The 21462-nt window shown below is 43.1% G+C and overlaps 1 protein-coding gene across 23 annotated transcripts in view; it reads left to right on the forward strand.

Annotated features, from left to right (window-relative positions):
- NFIA (nuclear factor I A) overlaps positions 1–21462 on the forward strand; it is a 406668-nt gene that overhangs the window by 306889 nt on the left and 78317 nt on the right. For all 23 annotated transcript variants that reach the window (XM_064429042.1, XM_064429047.1, XM_064429049.1 and 20 more), the window contains 2 exons: positions 10427–10501; positions 19172–19289. In XM_064429042.1, the coding sequence (XP_064285112.1) occupies positions 10427–10501; positions 19172–19289 (193 nt within the window). The remainder of the gene's footprint in view (positions 1–10426; positions 10502–19171; positions 19290–21462) is intronic.

Genomic DNA, 21462 nt, shown 5'->3' on the forward strand with positions numbered 1-21462 from the left:
TGCCCAGCTTCCTTACTTTCACATCACATTTGTACAATCTAATCTTGAGCAGATACTTCCATTATCGTGGTGTCCTGCCACAGTCCTTTAGAAGTGCCGTGGTGTGAAGAGAGGGGAGTGCCAGGAAGGGAGGATGAGAGGAGAACCAGTGGATAAAGTCACCAGGGTTTGTGTCCATATCACCCAGCAAAGTGAGTCAGGGGAGCTGCCCTCACCTGACCCTGTCCCCAGCAGCTCCTCCTGGACTCTGGCAGATTTCCTACAGAATCCTGCCATATTATCTGGATACATGGATTATTCCTATAAACTAACATGCACATTAAAAACCCCCCAATACCTCTTTTTACAGCCCCCTAATTCTGTGTCCTCAGGGCTTCAGACTCCTTCGATCCTTGGAGGCTGCACTTATCTCCCACCAGCTGAGGGAGGGTTTTATAGATCCTGAAATAATTACAGCATCCTTGAGTGCAGTTGTATAATTTCTTGGCAAAATGCTAATTAAAGCGAGGTATTTACACACAATGCTTATTTAAACTTAAGACTTATTTAAAAGAACCTGCATACTTCTAGTAACCGTGTATCACAGCTTTATTGAAGATCATGTTTTTCATGCAGATTGTGTTCCCATGCTCTCTTATCAACATAAATGAGCCCATGGCTTTATGTTTAGGCCTGAATACTTCCAGGGCATCTGAATCACCCTGGTATTTCATTTCACCATCTAAAATTACTTTTGAAATACTATGGTTTTTTAAACTTGCTGTGTTATGGCAATTAGAAATCGCTGTGTTTACTAGGAGCAGAGAGTCCAGCAGAGCAGAGTGTTTAATGTGATGAACAGTGTTAGGAGCTCAAAGGAAAGTCAGATGCGTGTCGACACATATCAAAGCTGTTCTGCTGCTCAGAATGACTGTTCGTGATACTTGTTTCATGATAAACTTCCTCAGAACATGATGTTACTGGAAAAAAAATGATCCACTCTGAGAAACACGCAGGTGACACAGTTGAGTCAGCAGCTTGCAGCAGTGACACAGGCTTACGTTTATAAAAATCCCCTCTGAACTTTTGTCTCCTGCTGTGTGTACATGAGAGCCTTGAAATCTGTCCTGCTTCTTGTTGTCACTTGGTAGCTGTTCAAACTAACAAAAATCTTCCCACCACCCTAGTGAAGAGGTAGATTCCCAGCCTTAAAAGTCTCAATAGTCACAAAACTTTCCTCTTTCGTAAAAGATATATTTTATAAATGTTAGTATCTCCGGTGACCACTGATATCTCCGGGAAAATGATAAACATGGAAAAATAACAGACTGCTGTGGAAACCAGAAAATCCTACCTCCCATCCGAGAGGGTTTAATTACTGGAGTTGCATGCATTTTGCCGTGCACAAGCATCTCGGCATTCATAGGTGGAAAGTACATCATGCTGTGTTTGAAATATCAACTGGATTTAAAAGAAGGCTTTGTGCTTCGGCATGGACCTTTCTTAGCCTCCTGCAGATGGTTCCTGTTGCTGAAAAGAGACATGACTTGTGAGATGAGGAGACCTCCGTGCCGATTTTCTGTGCAGCTCTAATCCTGCTTTACACCCATAAAGGACTTCAGTCCTTAAGCCTTTACCCTCTTTCTCCTAAATATTAAAATTATTTTCCTGAGTGTCATACCGTATTAAAGCAGAATGAAAATGGTTTTAACAATTGCTGGCATGGGGCTTCTGTACAGCATGTGTGTCACAAATCATGTCACTTTTCAGCAATAGGGCTGCTGCCAGCGGGAGGCTCAGAAATGCTCATGTTAATCAAAAATTTTAATTTCAAATCAAATTGACAGTTTACACATGGTGAGAAATGCTTCTCACCATGTGATATTTCAGTATGCTACACTGGGCAAAATGGGTGCACTTTCCTGTTAAGAATTTTGACTACAGTATCTGCAAATTTATGGGTTTCAGTGTATTGGGTATGGTAGTGGTTGATCTAAGGGAGCCCCTTGGAGAATAGGAGACAGAAGGGTTTTCATGCAGCCTGGCACTGGTGAGCCGCTGTTGGCACATGCTGCTGGAGAAATGACAGGTATTCAATAAACATCACTATGGTTAAGAGGAAGATTTAAAGGAGGGAGGGGCTGCAGTGCTATAAACAGGATTTGAAACAAATGTGCTTATTTCAGCCCGTGATTAGTCTGAATACCTAAGTATTCCACACCAGTTTTTAAATATCCTTACGTTTATTTTCACACTGATGTTCTTCACGCAGCATGAACAATAATATTTATGGCATTAATACTGTAGCTAAATTCTGATTTGGAGCAGTGTAAACCCAAGTAGACTCTGCGTGTTCCAAGGCACGCTCCGGCGGCGTGCAGACCGGAACGCGGCCACAGCACACGGCCCTGCCATCGGCTCCTTCCTCCTGCCAGCAGCTTCCTAGAAACCAGTGGGCAGATTCAGGAGGCAAAATACCAGCTGATGCTTGGTGAGGAGTGAGAGGAGCAAGGGCAGGGGATGGAAGAGGAGCAGGGACAGGGGATGGAGAGGAGCAAGGGCAGCTGATGGAGCTCGTGGAATCGGCTGCAGACAAGCGAGTTGTACAAACCCACACTTTCAGGCTCCACCAGAAATAAGGTCAAAAAACAAAACAAAAACATCAAAAAATGACCAGTGGATAAACCTGTGATCTTACATTATTCTCTTTAGGAGGTTTCCCAGCTGTCTTGGGGGTCCTGAGGTTACTGCAATGCCAAGCTCGTGATTGGGATGTTGTTTTATGGACACCTTGGGGATGGAGATGGGCAGGGATGGCAATATTCCCTTCTGGGTGTTCCCCTCCAGTGCCCAAATTTCCCATGGGGTGGGTTGGTGCCTGTTGGTGGGTGCCCAGGGAGCACCCTGCAGCAGCACATGCTGCCAGCTTTCCCTGGAAGCTCCATTTGGACACTGAGTCACTGGCAACATCACCACAGACCTTGGAGCTCTCAGCTGTCATTGCTCTTGTAACCAGGGTTGATGTGAAAATATGAAGATAAATAACTCCTTCATATTATTATTTTTGGGGAGGCAGGCTTTTCTTTTTATTACTCTTTTTATTGTTGGATGCTATAAATATTCCAGAATTATTATCCCAAGGTAGATTTCATCTCATTTACTTTGAAATGCTTTTGAGGAAGCATATTATTTTATAAGCTGCCAAATGAGTATGACCATTTATAATGATTTTTTTCTGCTTTTCTTTAATATTTCGTTTTTGGATGGAGGACCTGAAACAGAAATATGCTAATTTAAGACATCTGTTGTTTTTCAAGCTATAGGCCCCTATCGGTATTAATGCAGGTTTTTTTATCAAATTTGGTTTATGGTAGACAGGGAGATTCTAAATTTTTATCGTTATATCAAAAAACGGTATTTAACTGATTTCTCACACACACGAGTACTGAAAAGTACCCAATGATGTCAGGAGTCATCGGAAATGAAAACCCACAGCAGACATCTTAGATCTTGGAATGGTTTCCATTACACAAGGTCTTTAATGTGAATTGAAATGCTTTCAATGTTTCAAGAAGACCTTTGTCTTCAAGAGAAAGGAGCTATCCGTGTGCCACCACTTGGACAAAACCTGACATGATTGATTGCAATCTGTAATCGGTTCATTAACGGTAATAAGTTTCCATTAATTCCACTATCTCTGCACTTAAATATAAAATGAGTTTGAATCTCCTAAGAGCTGAGGCTGCAGTGGATCCGTGCAGGATCAGGCTGTTGGTGACACATCTGATGCCATGTTTGCTGTGGTCCCACGTTTATTAATTTGCAGCCCAGACTCTGAAGCTCAATATGACAAATATCAAAAGCATAATTAGGCATTTTTCTCATGAGAGATTCTAAAGTGCCATGAGTAGGAAAGGTATGATGGTACACATGTATTTGTGTTCTGATTCACCTCTGGAGCATCCCTGCTCAGGTGGGTTCCTTAGGGAAGGGTGAGAGTCCTTCCTCCAAGCCACCCCCAGCAGAGGTGGATTCCCAATGGCCACAAACCATACAGAAAAGGAGCTGAACTTGAGCTCTGGGCATCCACAAAAGCAAGCAATTTTAGACAGACAATTTCACTGTCTGCTGGGTACAGACTTTTTAGCTAAAAACCCAAAAAGGCAAATCATTTACCAGTGGTTTTGCATATTGTGAAGGGTTAACAAAACTTTCATTATCACAGTCTATTAAGCCAGGACCAGGAAACAATTTCTAATCAACACTCAGATCTGGGCAGGGATTGTGCAGTCTTTTGTAGGAGGCCTCAGATCTGTGTTCTCTATTCTCACATGCTCACTTCCAGCTGTTGTCATTGAAATCCCACATAATCTCCCCGGGTCAAAGGGCAGTCATCCATGACTGCCGCTGTTAGGAGGTTATGCTGATTTCTGTTGTCAAATATTGGCCCTTTTCTCTTTCAATCACTCCCATTCTACTTTTTTTAACAAGAAAGATCCAGCCTAGAATTGTATTACATGACTTTAAAGTCTTAAAAGTGTTCCTCTATTGTACTAACACGACATGCCCTGGACGGTCTAATCCATCCTGCTATGGGCCACAAAGAAAGTTCTGGTGCTTCTTAAAGCCTCAGCCAAAGGCAGGTAGTGAGTCAGGGAAAATAACAGCATCTCTGACATGTGGCCCCACAGTTATTTTCATAAGAAAATGTGCAATTTGTCCAAGGTGAGCTGTTGCTGTGGCATTAAAATTATATTGGAAATAACAAGCCAAATTAGGAGTGGGAGCATTTGTCAGGGAATGAGAGAGAGGTTTCTGCTTCACCTTTAATGTATAATGACTTGCTTAAATCTTCTATAAAATGTCCACGAATTAAGAATGCAGTCTGATTTACCATTAAAGGTTCATCAGTTACAAATTTGAGGAATGCATTTTGTGCAAAGCAATTAAAATAAGGCCACCATGGCAGCTCTGGTGATCAGTATTTGGGAGCTGCTGGTAAATGCAGATTTCATTGTTCCTACATGCTGTATCCCAGCCTGGTGTTGTCTGCCATCAGAATGTCACAGACATTCCCTTGGACAGAATATTGTGGCTGGCATAGATGGTCTCCTCCATCTCCATTTTTTTTTAGATTCAGAGTTAGTTTTTTTTAGATATACAGCTTAGCCCTGTGGATCTTGTTTTGTATTTCAAGAGCTGAGCTATTTCTCAGCAGTGGCTGGGCTGCCTCAGCTGGGTCAGCCCAGCCTTGATAAACTCACCTTCCAATTAAGCAGAGTGTAAATGTTATGAAGGTCTTGACTGGAGCACGCATGTTCAGCCCTTCCCTTTTTTGCTGGAGAATGCAGATTAGGAGTTACCCCCTCACCCCCATCCTCCTCAGCATGGAACAGCTAATCTTTTGGGAGTCCTGGGGGTGAGCTGGGTTCCCTCTGATAACATCCCCTCTCTCCAGGCCTGCGTGTGCTGTGTGATACAGACATTAATTTTCTCATCCACATTATTGCTCCGCATTGTTTGCGAAACATGGGATTATCTAGATAGAGGATAAAACCAAAAGGAATCAAGTTGCACTTCGAGCAGAGAGGGCTTTTCTTTTAATCAGGCATTTGGTTAAGATAATAGGCTTGAGACCCTAATTGATTATTACTATTTTAAGGTTTTAAGATTGCTATGTATAGTGAGATGCTGAACATGAAAAAAGCCTTAGAAATGGGTTCAGTGCTAGTTTGGGGGACTTGTGTAATTTCAAAACACTGAAAAGGTATCAAAGTGTCCCAAAAAGCTGTTCTGTGAAGTTTGATACACTGTCACTCAGATTGTAGTGGAAGAAAAATAACTGGATTTGAACTTCTTCATCTTCAAAGGAGTAACCCTCTCCCAGTTTTATTTAAGCTTGACTTTCAGGAAACCAGCTGTATCTCTGTTTAGAAAATGCCTTGTATATTTATGGTGCAATCTAACTATTTTATAGCAAAAATAATACTGTTGGATTACTCAAGGAAGCCTGCTAATTAAATAACAATAATACCTTGAGCACCTTGAAAACATCTTCAGATATTCAATTAAGGAACAATAACCCGATGAACTTTAACCTATAGACTATATTCAGACTTTCTACATAAAAGTAATTGCATCAGTCATGATTTTCTCAAGCTACAACATAAGCTCTTGATTGGTAGCTCAACGTCTGAGACTCCTTTTTACTGCATTAATTGGGAAAGCAGACAATACTCTCCCTGTAAACTCCATTTTAGGACGAAGGTTAGTTGCCTTTGTACACGTTTACTCATTGAAATAGGAATGTTTGCTTAATAATTCAAAACAAATAGCACTAGACAACAAGTCCTAATCCTGATTTCTCCTCTGCCAGTGTAAATTAGGAGAAAATGAGGTGAAACTCTATTTGATCGGTGTAGAAAGATTTGTTTAAAACTTCTTTGAGAGAGATCAAAATTAGGCTCCAGCAATTGAAGTCTTTTCTTCTGGCTTCTTTGCTGGGATCCAAAAGAAGAATATGTAAATGGCATTGGGAATTTTCTCCCCAATTAAAGCAGCCATCAAGTTATGGAAAAATGTTTTTTCCATATGGTACCTGGAACAATAACGTTGTGCTGTTGTGCACAATGATTTAATAGTTACTATCCTGATCTTCTTTATTCAGTTTGGTTGTGTTATCCTGGGTGTTTTCCCATCTTAGGGAAAGATGATCATCCTTGTGGGCTGAAGTAAGATCTTAGGTGATGAGCTAAGTCCTACCTGCCCCTAGACTTGACTAAGGAATGATTGAACCATTTATTTTAATTCCTCCTGGAGGTTGTCAGCCCATCTTTGTTTGGCAGGGCAGTGAGCACGTGCTTTAGTCAGGCATGTGATGGAAGTGAAGCACGTGCTGCAACAGCTTTGCTGAGTCAGGGCCTGCCCTGGCCAGCCACATGTCTTAATTTGTACCCAAAATTGCAACGAATGAACTCTGCAAGGTTCATTTTGGGCACCTGCTTCACTACCAAACAGTGGCTGCTGCACAAAGCTGCAGACACAACCTGTCCTACACAGCAGTTTCAATCTTCCATCTCTTGGATACTGAGCAAAATTATCACAATGCAAGTATTTCAGTAAAGTGCCGTATGAAAAGTAAATCTTGGGAGCTTTCAGGATGTTTAATCATCTTTTCAGTGCAGGAGCTTCTTAGTGCTAACATCTGCATATGTAATTGCTTGGCTTTACCTATTTTTCTCCTCATTCAGAATTCAGCCAAAATGATACATTTTTTGCATTTTGACCCCTGTTAATAATGTTAGCTTCACATCTTTTGCCAGTGCTGCTGTTTCCCAGTAATACTTCTTTTACACATTTATGTTCTTTGTACTATTTTCCTTGTTTTCTTCTCTCACTGTTGTCCAAGCTCAGCAAAAGCGAGAGTCTTAGGCCTGGATTTTGCAGTCTGAGCCATCCAGGCAAACCTTTAAAAATTCCATCGAGTTCTACTGAACTGCAAATTCACAGACCAACCGTACCCTGAAATACGTTCATGCCCTCAAAGCCAAGGGCAGGATTTTTGTGGGTATCAGGATATTCCTAATGATTGGCAAGGCAAGCCCCCGATTTCCTAATGTTTATAAGTAAATATAAAATTGGAGAGTTGTGAAATTCACCTTTCATTTGTGAAATGTTTATTTTTGGTATTGAAGGGTGAAAATCTAACCATGCTCATTGCGTGCTGTTGTTTAATGATTACTATTACATGTACTCCCAAAAAGGAATGTTCCTGCAGGAGTAAGTGGACATTTCAAGTGTACCCAAGATAGGAATACTGAAGTCAGCATGCCCAAGATAACTTATTCATCTTCTCTCATGCCCTGAGAGTTAGAATCTATTTAAAATGGCACTTTCATTTCTGGTTTCATCTGTGTGTGACAGCTTAAAGTAACATGCTTTGCCACAATCACATATTTACTGGATAATTACAAAGGGCTCTGGGCTTTCCCTTTAAAAAGTCAGCCAAATATCCCATAGTGGCTGTGATTCAGGGTTTGGTTTTGGTTTTTTTTCCCCTTCCATATTTAAATTTCACCTTCACTCTCCGTGCGGGGGAACCTGCCTGGGAAATGCAGGTGGGAGTGGACACCAGAGCAGAGCCAGCGTGGTGTGCTGCAGAAAAAAACAGCACGTGGCAGATGTTCGTGGCATTGCTGGATGCACTTCTGGAAGTTGCTCAGATGCTGCCATGATGAGCACAGTGTGAGAAGTTACATAGCATGGACTGGCTTCCCTCTGAAGGGCTCTGCGGAGTAGTAAGCGTCCTGGCCCTGATCCAGCAAGGCACTTAAGCATATGCTTAATTTTAGGCACATGAGTGGTTTCAGTGAAGACCTAAGAGAATTATTTTTAATTCACAGATCATTTAATTCAATAGGCAGGTCTGCTGCAGCATATGAAAAGTAGATCTTCATATTAAAAATACTTGGGAAATCGGCGATGAACAAACGTTGTGTATGGGCAGCAACCGTTTCTAAAAAGCAGAATGAGGTAGTCATCACCTTTATTGTGGGAAAATACAAAGCAGATCAGGCAATAGCACTTACAGCTATCTGGGAGCTATTTCTAAATTGAAAATAAGGAAAAATAAAAGCCCGTAAGAACATTTTTTTTCATTTGAAGTAGGGAAAAATTTATTCTCTTCATGTAAATAAAAACCTTGTTTGCAGATTGAGGAATTTGTTTGTGTTGAATTTCAGCATCAATTTCAATATTTTATAGTACATTTATCTACAGCTGGAGCATGACAGATTTGTGTATATTTATATGTTTGTGTACATAATACATATGTATACACACATACACAAGGATGCCCAAAGATATACATATACACAGTTTGAAAACTCATCATTATTTCTGGAGTATAAAAACATGCCTGATGCAGAAACTTGTCTCGAGTCTGTTAGCTTAGAGACTGTGTTCATCTGGCACCGTGGGCTCCTCGCAGAAACAGGGAGCTTCTTCTGTGTGGGAGCAGAATTCCATCAGATCTTGGCTGGAGGTGAAAGGCTCACCTCCCTCCAGATCTCTCCCAAGCCTTTCCCTGACATTCCACCCTCTGCAGACCTGTACAGAGGGTGCATTCTTTTTGCATCCCGTTCCACAGGTAGAAATGGCAGTGGGATATTCTGGGTTTGTTTAAACAACGCCAAAAAGAAAGGCAGGAGTACAAATGTGCAGGTGTCATTAGTCCTGTTGCTCTGACCACTAGAGGAAGGTGCACAGGTATTCCCAGATTCCCAGCATGAGTGTGGGGTGCAGGAGAATATATGGAACGCAAGGAAATCGTACTGAGCCTGACAAACAATTAACAACAGAGCAGATGGTGCCCCTGCAAAACATTCAATAATAAATGTGTGCGTGCGCCGGAATCAGTGACTCTAAGTAGGACAACCTAAAAAGGTATGCCACTTATCCTGTGGGCAAGCAGGACTTTACAGTTCTTTTAATAATCCCTTTATCCTGCGATTTCTGCTGTGACCCTGATTTCCAAGCAGGAGGTCAGCCTGGCCAGGGGAGTGCAGCCCTCCCTCTAATGGAAGTGCGGCTCTGTCCCGCCTGAGCTGCCGGATCCTGGCCTGGGCTGCAGCCCGGGCTGCTCCTTTGTCACTGAGCATACCCGTGAAAATTAAATGAACATTTGGTGGTAGGCATGTTTGCAGAGAAGAAGGGAAATACTGTTATGTAAAGTGCCATCACATTTTGATACCCAGTGTAGAGGCATTCCTTGCGCAAGGGAGGTGAGCGTGGATGCTTCCACCCTGGTTCCTACAGACAGCCCACCAAGTTAATACTTTTTCTTATGCAGAGATTTATTTTTCCTTTCAAAACCTAGTTTTAAATGTTAGAATTTAATTTTTTTTTAGTTGTACAGGCCTTAATTTGATTTTTTTTTAACCATCTGCTCTTCTAAGATCCCCCCAGTGTAACCTTAGAAAAATGAAGACTACATCTTTAAATCTTGTTTGGTTTGAATGAATGGGTAGATAATCCTGATCAGATGTTTCTTTAGAGAATAATGTTTAAAACGATTATGGAACTTAGCTGTCCTGTCTGTTTCCCAGGTACAGTATTTTCATTTCAGTTGTGAAGTCATTAGGGGTCATCCAAGGTAACCGTTTATTAAAATAGTCCTCTTTTGTTTCAGATTTCCTGTTGAGATGCTTTAACATGTAAAAATCTCCCTGCTGATGTGTCATGTTAGCTTTCCTAACCTCTAGATAGAAACCACAAAGCAGCCTACATAGCTGTATGACTGGTTACCCACCTACATAAACAATAATTACTGCTAAGTGGGAAATTAGATGTCACATTTTAAGTCTAAATGAAAGTAAAGTATTTGAGAATACTGTCATTAAATGCTTGAAGCTAATCGCAGTTCTCTCTCTCTCTGTTTGTTTTGTAGGACATTTGGGCTTCCAGGACAGTTTTGTCACATCAGGTGTTTTCAGTGTGACTGAGCTAGTAAGAGTCTCACAAAGTAAGTATCATGTTGTGTCTGATTTATGCGGTTTCTGCAATCCAAGTTATTTTTTTCTCTGATTCTTACTGTTCCCTTCCTCAGTTCAGAAGCAGCATCTTGAAAATTAGGACTCTCTTCTCCCCTCTTCTTGCCAGTGGACAGCATTTATGTGCCACTTCTTTTAATGGGTGAAAATAAACCAGCAAAATTTTAAAGTCATCTGATAAATAATTCGATTCTGCAAACTTGCATGTGCAAGTTGATAAGCTTGTCTGGTACCCAGCTGAAAATGGGCAGAGTGCAGACAAATACATACAGAAATCAGCCTCCCACGGATCCCTTGGAGGATCCAAGGGTATTGTATTTGGTATTGTAACCAGACCTCTGGAAGTTACCTGACCAATTCACATAAACCTGGAAATTTTCTGATGCTGTTTTTTCACATTGCATTCATCCATGCCATGTGTACGTCTGTGTGTGTGATTTTTGGGGCTGTCCCAGTGCAGGGCCAGGAGCTGGACTTTGATGATCTGTGTGGGCTCCTTCCAACTCAGGGTACCCCTGAATTTGGGGTTTGTACACCTGCAAGTTGCTGAAGTCATTAATAATGCCAGCAACTATGCCAACTTCAGCCCTGCTAGTCTCACACATCCTGCCCTCCCCAGGCCCACGTTTCCATTAGCTGTATGGAATTCTGGCTTCTAGGAGGATTTGGGATGTGACCTTTAAAGAATGCTAATGCCCCCAGCATGAGTGACACACTGCAGCATGATCATTACAGGCTTGTCAATACTCACTAACAACACCAAATTAAGAGCACCTGTCACCACCCTGTTCCATTGATCAAAGGTGCATTGATTGTATTTTGCTATGACATAATCCAGATAGTCCAAGGAAAGAGTGTGGACAGGGTCTTGCGGAGACACTGCTGCAAAGCCAGGCCTGTAGGGATTTCTTTAGGGATCTAAAAATTCTTCCCTGTGGCTGCCTCATCCCTGGAAGTGTCCAAGGCCAGGCTGGAGCAACCTGGAAGTGTTGTGGAAGGTGTCCCTGCCCATGGCAGGGTGGCACTGAGTTATCTTTAAGGTCCCTTCCAACCCAAACCATTCTGTGATCTTTTCTCTAGCTAGTGTGGAGATATTATCACATTATCACCAATCACCAGTGCTCCAGGTGAAACCCTCAGCTCTGTGCCCCTTTAAAACCTGAGGGTACAACCAATCTCTTTAAATGATAAAAATGGTTCTCCTCCTAGATAGCAGAAATATGTATTTGTGTGCTGGCTCTGGGAATGTAATTTAAGTCAGTCTGGGGCTAGAATCTAACTGGCACAAACCTAGTAGAAAATCTGTGGTTTTGCATGAGAACACAGAGTTTCTCAGAGGATTTTCCTGCTTTATTTCCTCTTTTGGAAAGACACTAGCTAGGAAATTTGCTTTACATTCAAGAAAAGGATGGCACAAGGAAAGCATGGCAAGTGGGAGATACATACGAGAAAACATTTCTCCCGAGCTTCCCTCCCTGACAACTGGTGGGAATTTTGAGAGAAGGGCAAAGTTAAGAGGACTCAGAAGTCAAGAGGAGCTGCTGAGTGATCAGCACATTTGCAAATCAGTTCACTTGCTGAAGTGCTTGAGCAGAGGCTTTGGCATCTGACTGGCTGTGCAGGCAGCAGAGACTGGCTGGTTCCTGCAGCCAGGGTGGACAAGCCCAGGTTGTCACCAGGATTTGAGTGTCTCCATGCTGTGTCACTTCATTTCAGTGTGACAGCGTGAAGCTTTTGAAGCCTGAAGGGTTCACCCTCCCCCTCTGCAAGGCATCCCATTTCCCCACAGCCTTATCTTGCCTGGAGGAGCCCTGCACAGCAGAGCTCTGGACTCTGTCAGCCGTGCTCCATGTGTGCACTTTTCCTAGGAAAGTGCCCCACTCCTGGCTGGAGCCTTCCCAGCCTCCCCCAGAGCTTGGCACTGACCTCGTGAGCATCGTGTTTCAAGCTTATTAATTTTCCCTGATATTTTATTGTAACTAAACTGAAACACTGGGTATCAGAAATCCTAGCACTCAGCATGTTTTGCAAATTATGAGCTGTGTCTGAGATGTTCCCTCTGCTTGCAGTTGACATGCACCACCTTCAAGGATGGGGCACCTGCAGGCAGGAAGAGCATGGGCTTTATTAGAAATAAGAAAGAAGGTGTTGGTGGGAAAAACACAAAGATTCAATTTTTATCTGTTCCAGACACGGGAGTTTGCACTGTTTTTCATGGGCTCTTTAATAATCCTGGGAGGTCAAGACCTCAGTTTTATATCCTGTCTACAAGCCAGCACCTCTACCAAAAATAGTGTCCCCAAAGCATATCGGGATATCACTTCAGAACTGACTCAGAAGGAAGAGTGCCAGCAACTGATTTAGCTACACTGCTTTTGATAGCACCCTGGATTTTCCTTGGAGATGCCCCAGACATGTACTGACCAGCCTTAACCTTGTTTACTTTATGAGGTCTGAGAAGCCCACAGCCTGACATGCCCTGGCTACCCAGTAGGATATGTTTAGTGTCAAGTCTAGCAGCACATTCCCAGAAAACTCAGTATTAACTCACATGCTTATATTCAAAGAATTATTTAACATAACAGAGCAACAAGGTAATTGCTGCATATTTGCCTAAATCGGTAAGCAAGGTCTTTTAAAGTTGATATAACCCGGTCTGGGTTGTCTGTGTGTTCCTGTGTCCTGATTTGAGACCAGTCCTCTTTCCAAAAAGGTCATCTTTGTGTATGCCCACTGTTATTTTTCTTCCTATGCTTGCTTTTGGTAATACAATGATAGAAATAAGTGATTTCCCCCAGTTTTAACTGACCTGAGGCAGCTGTTATCCAAAACTAATCTCACAAAATATTGTGGGCAGCAATTATGTGCTGGGTTTATTTAGTAAAGTTCCAAGAGGTCCACATGACAAGGAGTCTCAAGTAAGAGGCAGTTGTCTCTGTCATGCAAATTTGGGGAATGAATTAATCAAGTGAAAGGTCAGCTGTTTCTGTTATCTATCTTGCCTATCAGTGCTGATCATCACACTTTCTGTGAGCTATTGAACAAGTCTAGACTGTAACTGGTAACAGAAACTTGCTTTCTTCAGTCCTATAGATGCAGATTTTCTTTCGAAATGCTGCCCAGCTGCTGAGTCTTGCAGAGCCTAGTAAAACAGAGAAAAGAGATCATAGATGTGCATCTGAAAAAACAAAGACTGCTCTCCAGCCCATCTGATGTGGGTGTTGCAGCTCATGCTGTCAGTTCTCCTCCATTATTAGCAGGCAGAGGGTGTGAGCTCCTCTCTGAGTGTTGTCTGTCACCCCAGATACTGGGGAGACCCTTCCAGATAACAGAGGCTTCATTCTTCCCTCTCTGGAGAGGTCTGTGCTGACAACAAAAGGCTCAGAGGCAGAAGCGCCGGGGATGGACGGGTTTGGGAGCTGACAGCCAGCTGTTGGCCAAGTGAAACCTCCTCCTTTTCTCCCCTTGTTAGGAAAATACTCCCCTGGCTGTGGGCAGCCATCTCAGGGCACTGGAGGAGACCCTCTGGTGCCAAGTGTCCCCTTCCTTGGCAAGGGCTGGAGCAGGGAGAAAAGCACAGGGAATGCATCCCCCCCTTGGCTTTGAGTCTGCACCATGTGCTGGGAAGATCTCCTCCCTCAGAGGTCATTCAAGCAGCCAGATAAACTGCACTGCCCAGGATGTGAAGAAAGATTTAGGATTTATGAACGCTCGCTAGAGCCAAATCAAACATATTTGTTTGGTGGTGTGTTATTTGTCAAAATGACATCATTCTTCGTGCTGATAAACAAGGGAATTCTGACTGCACCCTGGCCTGAAAATGCCACACGTTGGGTTCAACGTGTGCTGTGTGCAGTGAGGAGCAGTGGGGGGGATTTCTAATCCTTCTAGTGGGCCTGTGGCACCACAAGCACACCAACTTGCTCACTGCTCCTGTGCACCCACAGAAATGGTCCAGCTGATTATCCCTGAAACACTCAGGCTAATTCCACATGTGTGAGCAGGACGTTTTGGGAAGCTCAGGATACTGCATCCATGCTCTTGCAGCAGGTGCCAGGCTTGGGGATGGAGCTCTGGGGATGCAGACACGGGCTGAAGTGTCCTTGCCATGAGGGCGAGGGCTGGGATGGAGAGGCACTGCCAGCACTCTGGGCATGGAGCAGCCTCCTTGTGCGTCTCATCCAGCTTTTCCCACAGGGAAAGTGAATCCCAGCATGTCCTGGCAAGGTGTGGGATGCCCTGGCTCTTGTGGCGGGGCTGGGCTGGGCAGTGGATGCCTTTTTGTAGCCCAGGAGAGGCTTTTCTCCTCCTCACAGACACGTGTGTGCAGCCAGGGTGTGATAAACCTGCTCTCCCTGAGCTGCAGCCTGTGTGATTTCTGCTATACTAAGCACTACAGTAGTGAAGGCAGTTAAAGTCAGCAGCATGAAAATTAACATTTAAAAAGATACTCTATATTCCTTAGGAAAGCACTGCTATCCAAAACTCTCTGTGTGGGCTTGGGTATGAGAGGGAGAAAAAAAGATTATAATAAAAAATAGACTGCAGGCATGGAGTGAACAGTTGCCGTGACCTTGCCTTTTGTATGCCATTACACAATTCAATGGCAGTCCACTCAAACCTTGCTCTCGATCAATATCCTATTAAAGCAGCACAAAAAGTCTCTATAAACTTAGTGGTTAGCTATGTTTATAAATGGAACTCAGCATAATTAGATGGTCAATAGCAGGCTGTACTTGTAATTTTAAAATGAACATCACACATTTCATATCTGTTGTATTCGGCGAAGCTTCTTTGAATCTAATGATACAGTGTGGAGCAAACAAAGGCCTTGCAAAAAAAAAAAACCCACCCGGCTCCCCTTTCCTCCCAGCAGCAGCAGCAGCACAGTGTGTTTCCCTTTGTTTATGGAGTCACAACACAGGAAAAAGTTTATTAGTCAAACGTCATGTTTCTCCCATTTAACCTTAAACACATTATCACTGCAGTGTTACACGTGTAATGATCTTAGGCACATCCCAGCCCCTCTGTAAAAATAAATATATACAAATGGGGGGAAAAAAGAGAGGCTAAATATTAACATGGCTTAAAGAAAGTGCCATATTCCAAGGGAGACAAATGCCAGCCTGGCTGGTTTTATTTAGTGGGTTTCCTGTTCTGTAATTCAGTAATTTTTTCAAAATAAATATTGCAGTTGGGTTTAGTCAGAGGGCTTTTTCTTAATTTCTCCATTATTTTTCTTGACAATTAGGGTGAGGAGCTGAGCTGGAGGGAGCAGGCTGGGAACAGGGAGGTGCTGCCCTGCATCCCAGGAGTAGAAAAGTGTCAGGCAGAGGCACCAACCTTCCTCCTCCTCCTCTGTTTAGGCACACCAGCTCCTCCTGCCCCTCTGAGTGTGTCCTAGCTGCACAGGGAATTTTTGTGATGCCAGCAGCTGAAATGGGGGCTCCAGGCTGGGTGTGGGGCATAGCCCTGGGTCAGGCGGCATCTTGAGATTTTTGCTTTGACACAGCTGCAGTTTCTGACATCCTTTCCCATTTGGGGGATGTTCCTGAGCTGTCAGGAGGTCACTTTGCTGCAGAGCATTTCCTGCAGGGGTAATGGTGTGGTTTAGGTGTCATTGCCTGGAGTTTGTGAGGCTGCAGGAACAGGTTTGGTTTAGAAAAGATTTTTAGCACTGACAGAGTTTTTTAGTTTAGACAGAGTTCTTTAGTTTAGACAAGAGTTTTGCCACAGTTTGCACCACTTTGATCCCTTTGCATGCTCTGCAGAGATGCTGCCTTTTCTGGGAGTGAAAGAATCCCAGAATGGTTTGGGCTGGAAGGGACCTTAAAGCCCATCTCATTCCAGCAGGGACACCTCCAACTATCCCAGGCTGCCCCAACCTGGCCTTGGACACACACAGGGATGAGGCAGCCACAACTGCAGCACACTGCTGTGATTTATGGCAGTAAATGCAATAACTGCAAGCAAAGGTACAAATGGGCTTTGGTGGAAGACAGGCACTGTCAGAAAGGCAGGAGAAGGGATCTGGGGACAGCTCAGCCCTGTGCAACCTTTGGCACAGCACTTCTGGGGCCAGAGACCTTGAGCTGATGGTCCAGGATGGTGGCTCCTGTGCAAGGACTGCCACAGGGTTCAGGAACACCTGGCTGGCCCCCACAGCCCAGCCAGGCCCTTTAACCTCTGCTGGTGTCTATTAAATGTGAGTTTTGTTCTTTAACCCCCTGGTTTCAAACTGGCATTTGAGTGTGGCAAGGTGGTTTTGGCCAGTGACCAGCACAACATCCTCAATGCTTGCTACCCAGGCAGCAACCCCTGTGGGGTCAGCCCTTTCTGCTTTGCGCTGAGTTTACACAGCATCAGCAACACCTTGTTCCTACACTACCCCTGCTCTGAGAACACATTCCTTTTTTCTATAGGGCCAACTCAACAAATATGCAGGATTTGGAGAAAGGGCAATAAACAGGGCAGGGGGAAAGAAAGAAGGGAAGCGTTACCCACATACCAGTTTTTCTTCCTTATCTCCTTGGAATAAAACTGTTTCATAAATCTGGCAATGTCCAGGAAGTTCATTGTGCCTCAGAAAGAAACGGTGCTCTAATTTAATGCTTGGTTTTTTATGTTCCTGTTTGGAAAACTGTGTGCTTAACCTGTAAGTTTGGGAGGCAGAGAGTGCAGAGGAATTGCTCAGGAAAGGGTTTGCAGAGCACAAATCTGTTTGGCAAGGAAGTTGCTGAAAACTGTAGAGTAGATGCTGCAGAGAGTACCTTTATGATTGATTTCCATTCAAGTCAGACTGACTGCAGTGTGGTCATTTTTCTAACCCATAACTGCACACACTGCAGCAGTCTGCTATCTGCAGGGTGTCTGAATTATAGCAGTCCATGTCCCTGTTACCTTTTACACAAATTACTTACACCGGTTTCTTTTTCCATGCAAATTCATCAGTTTTACAGCCTCTTGTAGCTGCTGTCAGGAAACTGTTGCAGAAAGCACAAATTGATAAAATGAGTTAATTTTACTGTGCTTAATTTTTCTTTGCCTCTGTTAACACAACCTCTCATATACCGAGTGTGCAGGAAGCATATGATAGTTAAGAGAAGATAACAAAGGATTTGAGTGTTCTTGTCATAAATTACTTCCCAACTTAATTCCTTTTAATGACCATTCCAGATTTTCTCAAGTTTTAATGGCCTTGTGCATTTTCCGTCCCCGGCTTTTAAAAGTCCGTGGATATCCAGGCTGTTCCCTTTCTGTCTCAATGACGTTCTTAAAAGATCCTTGCCAAACAACAACTAATTGTCTTGTGGGGATGATGAGGCAGCTGCAAAGCTACATTATTCCTCTGTCAAATCTGACATTGTGAGCTCCTTAAGACTTGGGGTGAAATACTGGCCCCGTTACAGTCAGTGGCAGCACTCCCAGCCCAGACATGTTAGCTGGGTGATAGGAGCTATCCTGTCTTCATTTCCTCACTCCTTCCCCGTTGGACTGAAAGATTTTTTCATGTTTGAAAATGGGCCAGATTCTCAGACCAAAGATTAAACTTGGCTCAGCATCCCTGTGTGGCACTGAGACTGCTTTGCCTTTGTGGCTGTGAATCAGGGCTCTCAGACAATACAGCCCAGGCCAAGCTGGTGCGTTTCATTGTGCAGGACGTCCTTTTTCAGATGGCTCTGAAATGTGAGGGGAACTCATGATCTGTGCTTGTCAGCCCCTGAAGTTGCATTGTCCTGTGAATAGCACTGGAACAGCCACAGTGGACATGGTACCATGTGCTGTATTAGTGGCATTTCAGCACGAAATCCATTCTCTGCTGACTGCAACGTTGAGCTGCTCTGCTCCTTGTCTGCTCCCAGAAGAATACAGCACATGGAGCTCATGGTTTGTGCCTGCAGATTTCAGGGTGTGTAGGAATCTGTGATGTTTAATGTGAAACCAAAGATCCAGGACAGGGAAATTGCAGGGATTCGTATCCCTTGCAAGAAAAATTTCAGTACTGGGTAAGGTGATGAGGTGAAGAGTGGAAGGTCACTGCTGGATAAAACTTTTAGGGAGTCGTATGTCTCTAGGTCTGATTTAGCTGGAGGAGAGGCCAGAGGAAAGCTCAGATGCTCTTAGGCAGAAAAGAACTCAAGTTTCTCATCTGCTTTTTTAACGTCTGTGCTTGTGACTGTACATCACGTGTACCCCAGAGGTTCTGAGGTGTGTATTTCCCTGCCTGTGCTGCTTATCGATCTGCCAAGCACTCTACAGGGATGATGCAGCCTATCTGTAACCATGCCAATAGAGACAACGTGGTCCTAAAAGCAACAAGTTTCATTAAATGTTGGAATGACATTAATAGAAAAGCAGCACTTAGTGGAAGTTGTGCCGTAATTGTTTAATTTTAAAAAATAATAATAATATCTTTGGAGGAATGTAAGAGAGATTCTATGTCATGGAACATTGTATTCTTGATAAAATTTCCATCTTCTTGATTGCAATGCCAGGTACCATTAGCATTTCCTAATTTCCACATCCCACCTGTTCCCATCGTGAAACTAAACACACCCATGAGGAAGAAGAAAGTGATTTTGAAGTGCAATTCATGCCATATTCACATGACTAACTGACTGCAATCTCTTTTGTTTCCCCAGCACCGATAGCTGCAGGAACAGGCCCTAATTTCTCCCTCTCAGATTTGGAAAGTTCTTCATACTACAGCATGAGCCCAGGAGCAATGAGGAGGTCTTTACCTAGCACATCCTCTACCAGGTAATTTAATCTCTGCCTGCTACCAGGTTCCTTGGAAACCCAGGCCAGCATCATTACTCATCTGGGAAAGTAACCATTAAATTCTCTGACAAGCTGTTTGGGGGCCTCACGACGTGGAGCTGTTTCAGATTCACAGAGCTGAATGTTCAGCTGGATTGCAGTAAAGTTATTTTTGTGTGTGCAAGCCTCTAAGAGAAACTGCTGCATGGACTTGTGTAGTTCCTGGTTGGACCTGGGTGTATCAGGAGAAGTTCCACTGGAACTGCTGAGTTTCAGCTTGTGGCAGAAGAGAACTTGGAGCATAATAAGATGCAAGGAAAGTCTTAAGATAGACTTGCATGTTTTCTTTATTGTAAAAAGTGTTACCTGTGAGACTAAGGCTGTTTTAGGATCTTGGTCTATAAAGCATTTAGTTTTCATAAAGCATTTAGAAGTTTGTGACTCAGCCTTTGGAAAACCAAATTGCTAATGCAGATGACTGCCCCATCTGATTTTGATTTTGACTTAGATGCCAACTATCAAACAAGGATATTTTTTATTTTTTACCTTTCACTTTAATCATCCATGAGATTAGATTTATAAACAAGCTCAGTCACTCGAGTAGTCTTGAACACTATTAAGGAGCCAGATTGATTTTTTTTTCCCCACAGCCAAAATAGATCACTTATTTCAAAGACATGACAAGAAAGTCTAACTCCTGCCTAACGCTCTTTTACATTTTTATCTCAGCCTGCAGTGCCACCAGCTTTGCAGTGAGCAAGTGCACGTGTGAAAAATCTCTGTAGTTTGAATATAGCTGTTGTTTTTATTTTAAAAATAATAATCTTTAACGAGAGGCTCTTAGCTGTAACTTCTTACAGCTTGCAGTGATTGGAAGAACATTCTGTCTTGCACTTAGTGTGCACGTTATGGAGCTCAGCGACTACAATTCCCATTACACATCAATTAAAAACTTTGTACTGTTTCTTTCTTGCCTGTAAACTGTGTAGCCTACAGCACTCATCATTAGCACCATTCTCAGGTAGAATTTACTGGTGACTCCAGAAGCAAAAGTGAGGTTATTAATGTTACTTAAGAGCTCAGTTGTTGCTCTTCTATTCTTCTGCAAATAGCTACCACTGATAAGGAGCTAATTATAAACAGCATGGGTAGTTAATAACTTGGTAATATGTTTGTTTTCCTCTCATTAGGCTGTTCCCAGTCAGAAAAAAAAAAAATTCTTTAAATACACAGACTCAGCAGAATTATCAGGCAGTAATTATATTGTATGCACACAATTTCCCCTATTGACACATAACAATTCTCTAAATTAAGGAATGGCCAAACCTGCATTCCACACATGCCACAAGACTTATTCTTCCTGTTTCTCACCAACTGGTTTTGCACACCCGCCAGCTCCTACCTGTGCAGAGCTTCGGGTGGGGAGGCTGCAAGCTCTAAACCAAGAGTGGAAGATTTTATGTCTGTTAAATGTGTTCCCCCTACACAGAGGAGCCTGTTCTTGAATGCTTTAAGTCTTAATAGAATACAGATTTGGGGGAAAAGAAAAAAATAAAAAAAAACTGAGCTGGCCCAGCCTTGGAAAAGTACTTAGAAGAGAAATTCTCAGTAAGGTCCCCACACAGTCTGTGCAACTCATTATGGAAAACAGAGCCAAGCTGAGTGTCTTTGGCTCTGGGATCCTCTCCCTGCAGAAGTGCTGGAGCCAGCGGCCACCAGAGACCACTCAAAGGGCTCTTCTGTGTCCTGAGCCTCTGGTGAGGGAGGTGTGATGTATCACAGGGGGATTCTTTAATGCTGACACTGGCCAGAGATACCCATCGGGGGCTTTCTGTGCTTGCTGGCACAGCTGCAGAGTCAAATGCTTATTGTAGGAGAACGTGAACATTTGAACCAAGAATGGATTCTTCCATTGTTCACTTGCCTGTGTTCCTTCTTATGGGACTGAAGTCTGAGCTAATTGAAAAGATTGAAAATAAAAGTTTGAACTGATAAACAATTTGCTTTCAGAATTAGCCATGAAAAAATCTGGCGGTGAAAATAAGTCTCATGTGTCATCACCATATTCATTCAAACTGCAAGAACCACGCAATCCAAATGAAATTCTTGCCTTTTTATTGACCTCTGTGTGCTTTGAAAAATGTCCTACTCTGAATCTGTGAAAGCCTAAATG

The sequence above is a fragment of the Passer domesticus genome, chromosome 7 (genome assembly GCF_036417665.1).
Source record: "Passer domesticus isolate bPasDom1 chromosome 7, bPasDom1.hap1, whole genome shotgun sequence".
NCBI classification, from domain to species: domain Eukaryota; kingdom Metazoa; phylum Chordata; class Aves; order Passeriformes; family Passeridae; genus Passer; species Passer domesticus.